The 16,003-nt window shown below is 39.2% G+C and overlaps 1 protein-coding gene across 1 annotated transcript in view; it reads left to right on the forward strand.

The window, feature by feature from the left end:
* REC114 (REC114 meiotic recombination protein) overlaps positions 1–16,003 on the forward strand; it is a gene marked incomplete at its 5' end in the record, with an annotated part of 104,298 nt that overhangs the window by 72,958 nt on the left and 15,337 nt on the right. The window contains one exon of the mRNA XM_079125341.1: positions 14,033–14,116. Within this exon, the coding sequence (XP_078981467.1) occupies positions 14,033–14,116 (84 nt within the window). The remainder of the gene's footprint in view (positions 1–14,032; positions 14,117–16,003) is intronic.

Consider the following 16,003-nt stretch of genomic DNA (forward strand, 5'->3'; position numbering starts at 1 on the left):
ATCTAATTTGTTTTTAAGAATAATTTATATTTTTACTAACATTTTATTTTATTGCAAACTTTTTAAAAATTGTGGTAAAGTACATATATATAAAACACAAAATTTACTATCTTAGTCTTTTTTTTTTCTTTGAGATAGGACCTTGCTGTATTGCTCAGAATGATCTTGAACTCCTGAGTTAAGTGATTTTCCTGACTTAAACTTCTGAGTAGTTGGGACTGCAGATGCACTTCATCATGCCAGGCTTATCTTAGCCATTTTTAGCTATACAGTTCAGTAGTGTCAAGTACACTCACATTATTATGAAATAAAGCTTATTATCTTTGTATGGTGGGAAGTGCTGGGGATTGAACCCAGGACCTCACGCTTGCTAGGCAAGCACTCTACCACTGAGCTACATCCCCAACCCTTTTTAAATTTTTATTTTGAGATGGTCTTGCTAAGTTGCCCAGGCTGGCTTCTAACTTGCAATCCTCCTGCCTCAACATCCTCAGTCACTGAAATAATAAGTGTGTGCCACCATACACAACTAATTTCAAATATTTTATTCTATATCTTTAGAATATCATTTAGTTCTTTTGCTTTGTATTTCTCAGTACATGTATATTTTTAAAGATATTTTGAGCACATGAGGATACTTACAAAATGGCTTTTTAAACAATTTTTTGCCAATCTTATCATCCTATCAATTTCCGAGTTTGTTTCTATTGTTTTTCTTGAGGGTGTGAGTCATTGATGATGGTCTAGTAATATGTCTAGTAATTTCACCTATCTATTAATTTTTAATTTTTTGGTACTGGGTGTTGAACCCATGGGTGGTTTACCTTTGAGTTACATCCCAGACCTTTTTATTTTTTGAGACAGTCTTGCACTAAGTTGCTTATTGCCTTACTAAGTTGCTGAAGAAGGCTTTGAACTTGCCATCCTCCTTCCTCAGCCTCCCTAATTACTGAGATTATAGGTGTGCACCACCTCGCCCATCTGTCTAGTAATTTTTTTTTTATTGTAAACAAATGGGATACATGTTGTTTCTCTGTTTGTACATGGCGTAAAGGTATACCATTTGTGTAATCATAAATTTACATAGGGTAATGTTGTTTGATTCATTCTGTTATTTTTTTCCCTTCCCCCCCACCCCTCCCACCCCTCTTTTCCCTCTGTACAGTCCTTCCTTCCTCCATTCTTGCCCCCCTCCCTAACCCTAACTCTAACCCTAATACTAACCCTCCCTCCCCCCATTATGTGTCCTCATCCACTTATTAGCGATATCATTCGACCTTTGGTTTTTTGAGATTGGATTATCTCACTTAGCATGATATTCTCCAATTTCATCCATTTGCCTGCAAACGCCATAATTTTATCTTTCTTTATGGCTGAGTAATATTCCATTGTATATATATACCACAGTTTCTTTATCCATTCATCAATTGAAGGACATCTAGATTGGTTCCACAATCTGGCTATTGTGAATTGAGCAGCTGTGAACATTGATGTGGCTGTATCTCTGTATTATGCTGATTTTAAGTCCTTTGGGTATAGGCCAAGGAGTGGGATAGCTGGGTCAAATGGTGTCTAGTAATTTTTTATCAGATGTGAGTGCATTCTTGTTATATCCCTTTCAAGAATGCCCCTCCCAGCTAATCATGAAATTACTTGGAAACAGTTTGACCCTTTGAAGCTTGTTTTTATTCTCTTTTAGGGTGGGTCTGTAGTAGCCTTTACCCTAGAGCTCCTGTAGTTACACTTCTAGGGTGTGCTTTCTGCTGAATGTCCTCTGTATTCTGTGAAGTTAATTCTCTAACTAGTTGATATTTAAATAGTTCCCAGCTCTGTGGAATTCTAGGCTGTTTGGCTTTCACTTCCTGTACTTCTTATTCTAGAAGTTGTTCCCGTGGGATTTCTTTCTGCATACAAACAGATGCTCTTCAGCCAGACTCATGTGCAGGTTTTTGAATCTCTACCTCTCAGTAGTCGTCTCTCAGGGACTTGACCCTGCAAATTCCAGCAATGTCAGCCTCCTTGACTTTCCTTCTCTTTCTCCTCAACTGATTGAGATTATAGATTCTGTCTGAATTTCCCTTTTCTGTACCATAAATGGAAATTCATTCCAGGCAGAAAGCCTGGGTGATGATAAGACTCTCTCCATTTGTGTCTCTTTTATCAAAAGTTATTATAGCCCTCTATTACATATTTTTCCTTGTCTGAAAATAGTTGCTCCAGTCTTTGAGTTGTTTAGAACAGGAATAGTTTTGTAACAGTGGTTCACTTCACCTTTTGAATATAGCTCTGAGGCTTATTTTTTAAGGGGACAAATTTTCCTTTTCCTCTTCTCCCTCTCCCCCTGCCTTTCATAACCTGGGGGCAGGGAACAAGATTATCCTGAGTTATCTGTGCTCCCCAGGAAGGAGATAATCTGCTAGAGGATCTAGGAAGTAACTATCTCCCAAATTAACAAGTGAATGTTAATACACCACAAAGGTGCCCTGGGACCCCCCTGTCAGGGCACACCTGGAATATCGTCTTTGAAGAGCTTCTTAAAATCCCTCTGTTCCTCCTGATGGGTAGAATCACAGCCTCTGGTACAGGAGTATCCTGTGTTTCTCCTTTGCTAACAAAGCAATAAGTCTTCTTTTTCCTTTTTCTTCAGTTTTTGTTACTGAAGTGGCATCGGGGACAAGGACCAAGCTTTTGGCAGTTTTATTTGTTTGTTTTTTGGTACCAGGAATTGAACCCAGGGACGCTTAGCCACTGAACCACATGCCCAGCCCTTTTAGAGATAGGGTCTCCCTGAGTTGCTTAGGGCCTCGCTAAATTGCTGAGGCTGGCTTTGAACTCATGATTCTCTTCCCTTAGCCTCCCAAGCTGCTGGGATTATAGGCTTGCACCACGGCATCTGGCTAAGAATAAATTTTTTGATCCCCTTATTCCTTCTTGGGCAAAAATGACTAGACATCCCTGTGACTCTCCTAAATCACTGATAGCCAGACCTTGGAGATCTCATCATCTGCTCAGGAAGAAACAGGAAGGCATGAGAGCCTTAGATACCTGGAGAAGGACTCTGGAGTCATTTTGAAAAGAACCTCATTAACCAAAGAAAGACAACTTAAGAATCAATAATCGCAATAGTTAGAAACAAAATATATTTAAATTTATGAGTTCCAAATGATTCCCAAAAAACAAAACAAAACAAAACAAAACAAAAACCCTCATTGTCATCTTTGGAGGATACTAAGAAATGATGTCATTAATTTTAAATCTGGCAAATATAAGAAATGGAGTGAGCGTTTATTCTGCCTTTGCTATTTTTACCTAGGGTAACCAAATGGTTGATGAGGCGGAGTTCCCCTTTATAGATGTTCAAGCTCACAAATGGAGAATCAAATGGAAAAATATTAAAATATCATTTCGCATCCCTGATGAATGAATGAGTCCAGGCAATGATCATCAGTAGCTGCTAACTTCACACATCACCACCTAGGAAGTAGTCTTACAAAAGCTGAGGACAAAACAAACAAACAAACATGGATTTGATTATATTTCTCCATCTGCCAATCTATGAGGATTCTAAGAGACAGGAGTAAACATTAAAAGACGCTATAGATATAGAGTAACAGAATTTAGGGAGGGTAACTCTAGGGCAGGAAACATGTCTGGCCCATTGCTTGTTTTTGTATACCTTTTGAGCTACGTTTTTTAGTGATGAAAAAATTTTTAAAAAGAATAAAAATCAAGAAATTCCAATTTCATTGTCCATAAATAAAGTTTGGTTGGACTACAGCCATGTTCCGTGTATTGTCCACGTCTGCTTTCATGCTGCAGGCTGGTGTTGAGTAGGTACCACAGAGACTGTATGGCCCATGGTGCCTGAAATATTTATTTCCTCATTGACCCTATACAGAAAGAAACTTGTCAGTCCCTGATTTAGAGAACTAGTGACATAGTTTCTTTAACAAAACATTGCAAGGAACTGGATTCTCCCAGCTCCTTGCCTCTCCCAGCTTCTTGCCTGTAATCCCAGCAGCTTGGGAGGCTAAGGCAGGAGGATCCTAAGTTCATAGCCAGCCTCAGAAAAATAGAGGCACTAAGCAACTGAGTGAGACCCTGTCTCTAAATAAAATACAAAAAAGAGCTAGGGATGTGGCTCAGTGGTTTAGTGCCCTTGAGTTCAAACCCCAGTACCCAACCCCCCCCCCCCCAAAAAAAAATGCAGGGAAAGAAGATAAAAAGAGAACCTACTTTGAAGGTCTGAAGTAAGAGATTTCAGAGACATGTCAGTTAAGTTTCACAATATATGGACCTTATTTGGATCCTTAATCAAAAAATGAAAGTGTAGAAAAAAACCATAAGATAATCAGGAAAATGTAAAAGCAACAAAGGTATTTGGTAATATTAAGGAATTATTACTTTATTTTTGTTTTTCAGTACTGGGGATTAAACTCAGGGGCACTTTACCACTGAGCTACATCCCCAGCTCCACCTCTAGTCTGTTGGTGATGCTTTCCATTGAGTTTTTTATTTAGTTTATTATTTCCTTCATTTCGAGGATTTCTGTTTGTTTTTTTTTTGTTTTTGTTTTTTTCAGAATTTCTGTCTCTTCATTGAAATGATCTTTTGCTTCCTACAGTTGCTCTTTCAACTGTTTATTGGAGTGATCGTTCATTGCCTGCATTTGCTCTTTTAACTCATCCTTTGCTTTGCGAATCATTTTAATTAAGTATATTCTGAACTCCTTTTCTGATATTTCTTCTACCATGCTGTCATTGGATTCTATTAATATAGAATCTGGTTTTGTTTGGAACACTTTCTTCCCTTGTTTTTTTCATGTTGTTCACATATCTTCCCCTTAGCAGTGCAGATTTGGGGTCTTGCAGTTTCTTCTTTATAGGCTTATAGTGACCCTGCAGGTTTTCAAAACCCCTTTTAAGGGGGAGATCAATATTAGCAACATCCAGTACAGACAATATGCAGCCCTAAATCAAATAGCCCCTCTGAAGATACTATTGTCATAATAAACAGAGAGGATGAGTTCTATTATTATCTACAGTATAACAAATAGATTTGCAATAAAGTCTGCAGTTTCTAATGGAAGACAAAGAGGATGAGGAGGGGTGTAGGATGTAACTGTTAATGGGATGAGGAAAGAGAATATAGAAGTACTAGATCGTAGGAAGTGTGAAAGTGGAATCAAAAGAAGTTGGTTGTTAGTATGAGAAAAGGTAGAAAGAGACTTTGAGGAAATAGGTAAAGAAAAGGAAAATGAAGCAAGAAAAATAAAGAAATAACAACTTAAAAATTTTCAAGAAGGAGGAAAAAAACCCTACACTGTAATAGTCTTATGCTATTCAAACCTTCCAGTCTTCAGTAGCCTGATGCATGAGAGGTACCTGACAATGAGCTTCCAGTCTCCATCAGGGGTCTCAGGATGGGATTGGCCCCATCTAAAGATGGCAACTTCCGTTTCCAGGATAATCCAAGATGGCTGCACTGGCTTCTAAACATGTTGGCAAATGGGGAGCCGCAGCATGAAGCATGGACGCCAAGCCTGTGTGGGGTGCGGTCAGTCAAGCAGGGCGTCCTGGAGGTGGGGCGCTGTTGGTGGGGCCAGGGTTCCTGCAGGTCCTGGCTGTTGTCCTGAAATGGTGGCAGCCACATGTAACCAAATCTGCAGGTACCGTGACAGTGGACTTACAGGCAACAGCAGCTGGTGATCCCTTGGCAGTCTGTGGGTGGTCTGCAGGCTACCAGCAGACAATCAGCAGGCGGACCTCCAGTGGTGATGGGTAAGTGAAAGGCAGGCAATGGACAGGCAAGAGGCAGGAAAATGGACAAATGGACAAATGGCGGATGATAGGCGGCAGTCAGTGAGTGATCTGCACTCAAAAAGTAGTTGATATGCTGGCAGACCTCAGGTGATCAAGGTGGACAAATGGGGTAAACAGCAGGGGATCCATGAGCAGCAAAGACTGCCTCACAGAAAAAGATTTTCCTCTGCTTGAAACCCAAGTTATGGAGCAAAAAGGAATGCAGTCTCCCTCTAGTCCACTATCTTGGATCTCAAGGAATTGTTAATTTTTAAAAATGTGTTAACAGTTTTGAGTTATATATTAAGGCGCATCCTTAGCAAGTCATTAAATTACTTATAATCAGTTTGATATTATGAAATTTGTTTTTATTAAGAGATACATTCTGAAATATTTACAGATACCTGTCTTTACTTCACAGTGATCCATAGTAGGGAATTATTAAGTGTGGATGTAAATGAAATAAGATTGGCTAGGTTGTAAAAGTTGTAACTAGGAGATTGGAGCATGGTGGTTTATTATTTTTTTTACTATTTTTTCTATACTGGTATATATATTTTAAAATTTATATTACAGAGTTAAAAATAAATCAATTATTTCAAAATACATTTTAAAAAAAATGAATTCAAAGGCTATTTCCTCTGGGCCTAATAATCTAATCTATTTTCTGGGCTTTTGTAGAAATATAGAACTTAGATGTTAGTCATTATTGTCTGAGTTCCCCTCTGTCACTTCTTTAAGGTCAGGAACCATTTGACTTTGACCCTTAGTGTCAGTCATAGAACCTGGCACATAATCTGATACATAATAGATCCTTAGTAAATATTTTTGGAACATATTTGTGACTTTTCATAGCATATCTTGATTTCTAGATGTTAAACATTTTAAAACAGCTGTCAATGTTAAATAAAAATGTAGAAATAAATCTCTAAGCAAAAGGTTTTATTTGGGAATAAACAGAATAGAATTGCAGTCTGAGACAGGCACAAAGCTAGGTAGTCTCTGGTGCATCTGAAGAACAAAGGAAAAGGTTAGGGGTTTATTGGGAAAAAGAAAACTGCAAGTGATTTGAAAGAAAGCTCATGGGAATAGTGCCATATGTGAGAACAGGTGAGCTCTGGTTGGTGAGGGGCTGCAGTCACTAGATAAAGTAGTCTAAAAGTCATAGAGGTTTTTTGTTGGATTGGACTTGCAAGATGGTTCCTGTAGCTGGTGCTTGTGACCTGGCCTCTTGACTCTGTTTGGTTGAGTGTGTGACAGAAATGACTCTGAATTGTGTAATCAGTTTTCATGTAATTGTGCTTATTTTGTTGACATCACTTACTATTATTTACCTTATTCCTTCCAAGCAGATTGTGGTTCAACATGAAACCAAACTGGTTATGTGTCTCTTATAATCACAAAAAACATAACTCCAAAATAAAGTAAGTTGTTGGATGGTGTCTTAGCCTGAGCTGTGTCAGTCTGAGACATGGTGCTTTTTATCTTCATGTGAAGTACAGAGTGGGTCCTTTGAAGGAAGTCAATTGTTCCTTCTCTAAGCATGTAATTTATTTTTTTATGTAATGGAAATATTCACATTCAAATCTAAGACCAAAATCTTATCCTCAAATTGGCTGTTATTTTTTATTATCTACCTGATTGTTCTTATTTAATAAATAAGTTATTATCATTAGAAAGGTAATTTTTAAAAATTCCCCTTTCATTTGTTCATTCATTCCTTCTTTCTCTTTCTTTCCTTCCTTCCTCCCTCCCTCCCTCCCTCCCTCCCTCCCTCCCTTCCTTCCTTCCTTCCTTCCTTCCCTCCTCCCTCCCTCCCTCCCTCCCTCCCTCCCTTCCTTCCTTCCTTCCTTCCTTCCTTCCTTCCTTCCTTCTTCCTTCTTCCCTCCCTCCCTCCCTCCCTCCCTCCCTCCCTCCCTTCCTTCCTTCCTTCCTTCCCGTCTTTTCACATTGATCTTATATTCTCTGGTAGCTCTTCTATCATGGATATACTTTTTCTTATCTTCAGTGTGATTTGAACCTCACAAGCCCTAGACTCTGGAAAGTGAGTCAGAAACACAACCCTAAAGCTTAAACCAGGATCTAATTTTTAAATAAATCACCTGGCACCAAAACATCTCACATTCACCAAGAAGCCCTTTTGGTACTCAGGACTAGGTGGATTGTCAAATGGTTAGTCATGGAGTTATTTTTGTAATCTTAGTCTCCTATGCTGTTTTCCTCTGAATCAGGGTATTTGTAGTTGGTGTGAATGAACACTTTTGTCATTTCCCTGAAAGTAAAATACTGTGTTTTCTTCAAAGCATTTATGAGGATGTACCTGGAATGGTTTTGAAGCCAATTTTACCTCTCTGAATATCAGTGACCCTCCCCACCATGACATTCTCCTGGCTGATTTGCGTATTACCCTGCTATGCAAAGTCAGAACTGAGTGGCATCTGAGCCACTAAAGAGATCAGCTCGGGGACAGTTCCATAGCAAGGGAGACAGACCTGTGAGGATGAGGACACTGGTGGTTTTTCTCACTATTCTTGAACTTCACTTTTTACTTTTATCTCTGCCTCCATCTCATTTAGATCCTTTTCTCCCTTCCCTTGATGGTTTCCTTTTGGTTTGTGGTAACTCTTACTTATATGTGGTAACAGGGGCCAAGGAGAACATGGGTGACTGGAACCTAGAAACGGACTTGGCGATGTATCTTGCATGGAGTTGATGTGGAGTTGCAGTGCAGCACCTGCCTTGGAATCGTGATGCCACTGCACCTTCGGGAGGCTGTGCCAGAACTGGACACAATGGAGGGATGGTCAGAGTCTGATTGGAGGAAAGAGGGATGCCAGAGATTGGTGTTCTTCTTTTTTATTTCACAGACATGTTGGATACAAAGGTGACTGAAACACCTTGTCCTCACAGTTTGCAGGAAGGTGGGAGCAGGAAGGAGAGCACAGGGTGGAGAGGCGGCGCAGACACGGAGGTTGCAGTGTGCAGCACCTTCCAGTTGCTGGGTTCCATGCAGGCTTTTCAGCCCTTATTTGTACTTCATCCTTGTGTGTCACCTGACACTGCTGATCATTTGCAACTTGAAACTCTTAGTGCCTCTCAACTTCCATACCACCCTGTCTTGGATATCACTTCCTGGTATAGGCTCCTGCTCTTTTGTCTGATGGTAAACTTGGGGTTTCTTGGAGTTCTCTACTCTTTTCCTTCCCACCTTATACTATCAGTTTTCAGCCACTTTTCATTTATTTATTTGATTTGACAGAACTGGGAATTAAAATCTAGGCCTCTATGCAAGTACTCTTCCATAGAGCTATGACCCTAGCCCTTTCTATTATTTATTATTTATTTATTTGTTTGTTTATCTGTCTGTCTATCTATCTATCTATCTATCTATCTACTTATTTTTTGAGGCAGGTTTTCAGTAAATTGCTGAGACTGGCCTTGAACTTGCTATCCTGCCTCAGCCTCCTGAGTAACTGGGATTATAGGACTGTGCCATCGTGATAGGTTCTTCAGTCATTTTTCTTTTTCTTTCTTTTCTTTTTACAGAAACCAGAGCTTTATTGTCTCGCAGCTGTGGAATATAGAAGTCTTAAATTAGGTATTGCAGAGTCGTGCTGTCTCTGCCCAGTACCTCTCTTCTAGGCTGTGGTGCTGTGGGCTTTCCCTGGCCTTCCTTTCGTAGGAGTGGAACCCACATAGGACTCATGTGGGAACTACTGGCATAGTCTCACAGATCATCACCCAGTTTCTGCCTTTTCCACTCCATGGCCACCTTCTCTGTGCTTTTCTATTTTATTTTATTTTTTATAAGGACATTAGCCGTAGTGGGGGGACCTACCTTATTCTGGTATGGCCTCATGGTTTTTGTGTGTGTGTGTTTTTTCCCAATCATTTTTCTACTTCAGCAATTCCAAGGATCATGACGGACTGTCATCGGTTGACAGTGGCCTCTTATGAAAGTGATTCTGATCTAGTGGGGAACAGGATCTCAAGTATCAGTCACAGAAGCTCCCTGGGTGATTTTGACACATGTCCTCATCCCCTTGGGCAGATTCTGTGGTTTTGTTTTTGCTTAGTTTTGTTTTTAACCCTTGCACAGCAGCCAGCCATTATTGTCAGAGCTCAGTGGTGTCAACAGTTTTAGTAGCAGTGGGTCCAGCATGCTGTGGGACACAGAGCAGATCACCTTCCTGTGAGAGGCACACTAAGAGACGGTCTGTTGAGCGACCTGAACTCACCAGTCTGAGACAAGCCTTAAAGGAGGTACGTGCAGACAGGTGGATTTCAAAGGTAGGAGGATCAGTGTTTGAAATCTGGGAATTTATGAATGATGAATGTTAGGTGCGCAGGTTGTTTTACCTAATCCCAGAACATTAGTTCTTTCTAAATTTTGAACAGAATTAGTATGAACGAAATAACAGTAAGATGTTCTGCATCGCTGAACAGGTAATTGATTGGTGAACCTTATTTTCCCCAAGGAGTAGTATTGGCCTAAAGTAATGTGCTAATTGATTTTAGTTAAGGGTTTCATTCTTACATTCATTCGCTGGATAAAGTTTATAGAAACACCTTCTAGTATCAAACACTATGCTGGAGCTCTACATTCAGTAGTGAACAAAACACACTTAGCCTTATCCTTATGAGGTCTGTGGTCTAGTGAGGAAATAAACATTAAGCAGATAATCACAACACATACAGACACAGAGTATGATAAATGCTATGAAAGAAAAAGAGGAGAGTAGTAAGGGAAAATTTTAATAAAATAGAGCAGTCGAGATTAGGGGTGAAATGAATGATCAGAGGTTAATTGGACAAAATAGTCAAGAGGGAAGTGCCAGAGAGGAGTTTGAAGTTCTAAGCAAAATAGTTGGAACAGATGGAAGAAGAGCCATGAAGTGACTCAATTAGAAGGTGCTGTTAGGGAGGAAGACCATTCCCTTTCCCAGCATGACCAGGGTCACCCAGTAGCCCTGATGCAGCAGCGTATGCTAATCACTGTGACAGTTGCTGGGGATTTGAGGGACAGTAAGACGAATTCTGTCTTGCCCTGCCTAGGGATTCCTCCTCATCTATCAGAGGGGAAGAAATGTAACTAGCTGTGACACAGGTCATAAGTACAACAAGGTCCTGAGAGAGCATAGCATTCCGAGGGGTCAGCCAGCTTTACCTTGTGGGGAATGGTTCAGACGAAGCTAGCCTTTAAAAAGTCCGTGCAAAAGGAAAGTCATTCCAGGAACAAGCTCTACAAGAGAACAAGGTGTGGGGAGCATGGCACGATTGCAGAACTGCTAGGAATTCAGCACACGGTCCTAACACAGGATTTACACCAGAGTGAAAGGAAATACTCATGTGTGAGAGACAGACGCCAAGTGTTAGAGAGCTGTGTGCACTGGGGAATTTGGACTTTATCCTGCAGGTGCTTCTTACAGTGGGGATGTGGGGGAACAGGGATGGCACACTGAAAAGAAGTGACTGCAGCAAGTTTTTGTGCTTGATAACTGTGGCAGTAACATGGACAGACTGTAGAAGGCATTGGGCCTGGAGGAAGGGGACCCTTTAGGGTATCGTGGTAATTCTGGGGAGAAATAATGGGCAACCCCATGTGGGCAGTGACAGTGTCAGTGGGGAGAATGGCCAGATGGAAAAGCCGTTGGGGGTAGGATCACTAAGACTTAGAAGCTGGTGTTGAGAGAGAAGTGAGAAAAGGAGTTAAGTGTGGTACCAGACCTGTCGCTTGGGTGACTCCTGGTGCTCAGTGTCGTTCACAGAGTTAGTAGCATGCGTCGAGGGAGCTATGGAGTTCTCAAATCTGTGGAGCCGCAAGAGGAGATGTCCTGTTGGACCCAAACTGGACTAGAGCTAGGAGGGGACAATGAGGCCAGGGCCAAGAGCTGAGCATTTCTCTTTTCATAGACTTTCCATTTTAGAGTAGTTTTAGATTTACAGAACAGTTGTAAAGATAGTAGAGTAAACATCATTTTTTTTAGGTCCTCCTTCTACCTCTTCCTTATGCTCATGCCATATTGGTACTCTTGTTGGCATAAATGTTCTCATATACATAAGAGAGTGTAAAAATCAGAGCAGCATAATAAGGCATAGAGTGGAAACTTACTCCCACCCCTGCCCCATCTACACTGTCCTCCTCATTCCCCACAGGTACCTTTTAGTTTCCTGAGTATTATTAGTCCTTCCTGCTTCTTTATGCAAATGCAAGCAAATAAGAATATACATTCTGTTCCCTCCTTTTCTTATACAAAAGGTGGCTTTGAGACTGGTTGATAAGAGCTGCATTGTCCAAAGTGGTTACTACAAAAACCATATGTAACCAGTTATTGAGCACTTGATATGTGACTAGTGCAACTAAAAAATGGAATTTTATTTCATTTTAATTTAGATTTAAAATGGAAGCAATGTAAAACAACTTCATATCAAACTTGACTTTATTGACTTTACTGTTTTGTTAGGGTTAGGACTACATTTCACTTTAACTCTCAGTAATACGACATCCAAATTGAGATATGCTATAAAATATACCCCTCAATTTCAAAGACTCAGTTTACATTCATTTTTCACTAATGTTTTAGTATTGTAGGTAAAATAAAATATTAAAATTCAACCAATTTCCTTTTGTTTCTTGAAGTGATACTAGACAATTTTAAGTTACATATGTGGCTCGACCTGTTTCTACTGGATAGCACTGATACAGAGCTTTCATTACTTTTTATAGCTGTATAGTATTCCATTGTACATAGAACCATAATTAACAATTCCACCTAGATGCATACTGAGTTGTTTTCAATTTTTTTAATTGAAGAAATGCTTGACCTTATCCATGTATCATTTCATATATATACAGGTTGATCTGTAAAATGAAGCAATCCCCTGCACTTGGGTTGCTAGGACAGAGGATAATTTTTTTTTTCTGTAATTATGTTATTACCAAAAATTGTCCTGTATCAATTTGTACTCCACCAGTAATGTGTGTCAGTTTCCCCATATACTGCCATCTGAAACTACAGTTACCTATATTTGGGGAACATAAAAATTAATACATTTCTTCCTCCTAATTCCAAGAGAGTTTTAAGAAGAAATTGTAGATGCTTCTTTTTCTGTTAAAAAAAAAAAAAGTAAAGAAAACCTCTGTTGGTGATAAAAGTCTTAGAATTTGCATTTTAGAATTGACATCTTTTTTAAAAGCTAAAACACAAGATGAGCCCACACTGTTTTCCTGGGAAGAAAATTTCTATTCAAGTCCCAACTTTCATCACACTCAGATTTGGAAAGAGGGATTTAGGGAAGACTTGAATGGATAAGGAACATTTTCTTTTACTTTCCAAGAGTTAAAAAATTTCTTGACTTATTCCAGCAGTCTTCCTTGACTGTAGTGGACTCACATTTCAGGGAAGAAAGGCAGTTTGCTTGCAATGTTTCACTAACTGACTGTTGAATGGCCACTGGATTGATTTTACTAGATGCTAAAGTACATTCTCACTTAGGCTGCTTCACCAAGGAAATTAACTGACAACATAATTAGAGTTTCAGAGTTGCCATAATCATTCGATAGTTTGTTCTGTTTAGTTTATTAAAAAGCTGCCGAAAAAGCTCATCTTTTTACCTTCAGGAGCAGAGCCAACTGTGGTCCCTCTTTTGAGCTTGTATGCCCTCTACTGCCCTCTCTGCCTTTTTGTTGGTTTTGTTTTTGTTTTTGTTTTTTTGGGTTTTTTTCCCAGATGGAAATGAAGAACTGAACATTCAGTATCCAAAAACAAATGACTTCAAATTTTCCATTCATAAGAATCTGAAAACAAGATTCTTGTGCAGAGAAATCTCACTATGTAGTTAGGGTTGTGCCAAATAAGTTCATAAATTGGTATAATGAAACTAGTATTTCTCAGGAATAGAAAAATATATTTTGGCAAATCCTAGAGACATATAAATGTACTTTATTTCAAATATGATTATGGAAATTTAATTTTGGGGGCATTTTCTTAATTCTCATGAAAATATTAAGAACAAAAAAAGTGTTGACTGTTGACGTTGATCATGAGGAAGAGTGCCTGGACACAGGGCCTGTGTGTCGAGTCCATCCCGGTGATGGGTGCTGTCAGGTCATTTCTACTGTGTGCAAGTTACAGAACAAAAAGATACACAACCTTTTAATAGGAAACAGCTACACCATAATTGTTCCTCATTGCTTCCGTTGCTAATTTTGCGTAATTATTTTGTTGCAGGAAGGCTTTTCACTCGTTGATAGCAAGAACTGGCTGAAGATTGTAAGGCGCATGGATTGTCTGTTGTTTGGAACAACAATAAAGGCAAGATAAAGTTGACCGTATAGCGAACTGTTTTTAAGCTAACGATCACAGTCTTTTCTCATCTCCTGTGTGTGAATGGTGGGGTATATGGAGCTTCTCTCTGAAGGAAATGGTGCTGGGAAGAAAACACATGTTGAAGAACATGTTATAAGCCAAACATGAAACTAGGGCTGTATAAGGGCAGAAGCCTCACTTGCAAGAGGATATCTCTAAAGTGCAAGACTTTGAAGGATTTGTCACCATGTGTCAAGTCCCCCAACCACAAACTGGGGAGAGATGGAGTACAGCATGGGTTGACTTGCTCTTTAGATGTTTTAAAAGGTGTATATATTTGAATGCTTCACTGAATGTCTTTTCAGTTTTTCCCTGTTTAATATTTAAAAATAAAATTCCCCTTTATTTGCCTTTCAGCTGTATTAAACATAAGGAATGATCCTCATCAAAGAAGCATGCAAATGAATCACCTGGATAATTTTCTTTTATAACTATAAAAAAATATTTTCTTTTATTAACTATGAAAACCAATCTGTTAGCATTCACTGAGTAAATAGTATTGAAATTTATGTGAAAGATACTAATTTTTAATGGATGTGTAGACCTTGAGAATGCTCCTGAAGAGGAGCCTCTAGTGGAGGGGTTTAACCTTGGGGTGCACAGACCCCCCCAAAGGGTCCCTGTAGAGTTCAGGGAGTTCATGAACTTGCAGGGACTTTCACTGACCTCTAATTGAAATTCGTCATTTCCTTCTATTATGAATGTAGGTTACAGAGCATGTAGTATTAGGCCTTTTCATCAATGGCTATCACAGGTGATTTCATATCATATTACAGTTGTTCGAGATATCTCAGTTGTCATTTATACTTATCAAACCTCAAAATTAAGATGTTTGCTAGTCCTGCTTTTAGATCCTTTTATTGAATACATTACTAAAGAAGCATATGTTATCAGTCCACAAATTAGTGTTTCAATATTGTGATAAACAAATACTGTAATCGGTTGTTTTTCTTTGTCTTTTATCTGATTAAAAGCATTGTTCTGAGAAAGATCCACTGTCTCACCAATCTACCAAAGGTTTCTGGGGCACACATTCCAAAACATTCAAGAACCTCTGTCTAAATTTTACATATGAGAAAACATTAGATGTCAGCCAATAGCCAAAGTTATTACTAGCTATCAGGGAACCAGCTGCCCATTGGTTTTCTGACTCTCAGCTCAGGACTGGACGATTGTATAGGTTCATGCTCTTTGTTCTATATTTCACTTTTAATATTTTCTAATTACATATTATTTTTTTCACTTTTAATATTTTCTAATTACATTCTATTTATCTATTTATTTATTTATTTTGTACCGGGGTTGAACCCAGAGGTGCTTCACCACTGAGCCACAGCCTCAGAGCTTTTTCCTTTTTCATTTTGAGACAGGGTCTTGCTAAATTGCTGAGGCTGGCTTTGAACTTGCAATCCTCTTGTATGGCCTCGGCTTCCCAAGCTGCTGGAATTACAGGTTTATGACTCCGTGCCCAGATTATTAAAATTTTTAAAGAAGTTTAAAGAGCAAAATAAAAATCAACCATAATTTGACCACTCAAAAATAACCATTATTAACATTTTGAAATTTTGGCAAGGCATACATTAGAACTGTATGAGATAAATGTAACAGAAAACTCAGCTATAATGACCCCCCCCAAGATAGTTTTTTTCACATAATAAGAAATCAAAGCCAACACGGTGGAATGTGCCTGAAATACCAGCTACTCAGGAAGCTGAGGCTGAAGGATCCCAAGTTTGAAGCCAGCCTTAGCAACTTAGTGAGACCCTGTCTCAAAATAAAAAATTAAAGGGACAGGAGATGTAACTCAGTGGTAGAGCACCTCTGGGTTCAATT

This window comes from Sciurus vulgaris (assembly GCF_902686455.1).
Source record: "Sciurus vulgaris genome assembly, chromosome: 2".
Classification (NCBI taxonomy): domain Eukaryota; kingdom Metazoa; phylum Chordata; class Mammalia; order Rodentia; family Sciuridae; genus Sciurus; species Sciurus vulgaris.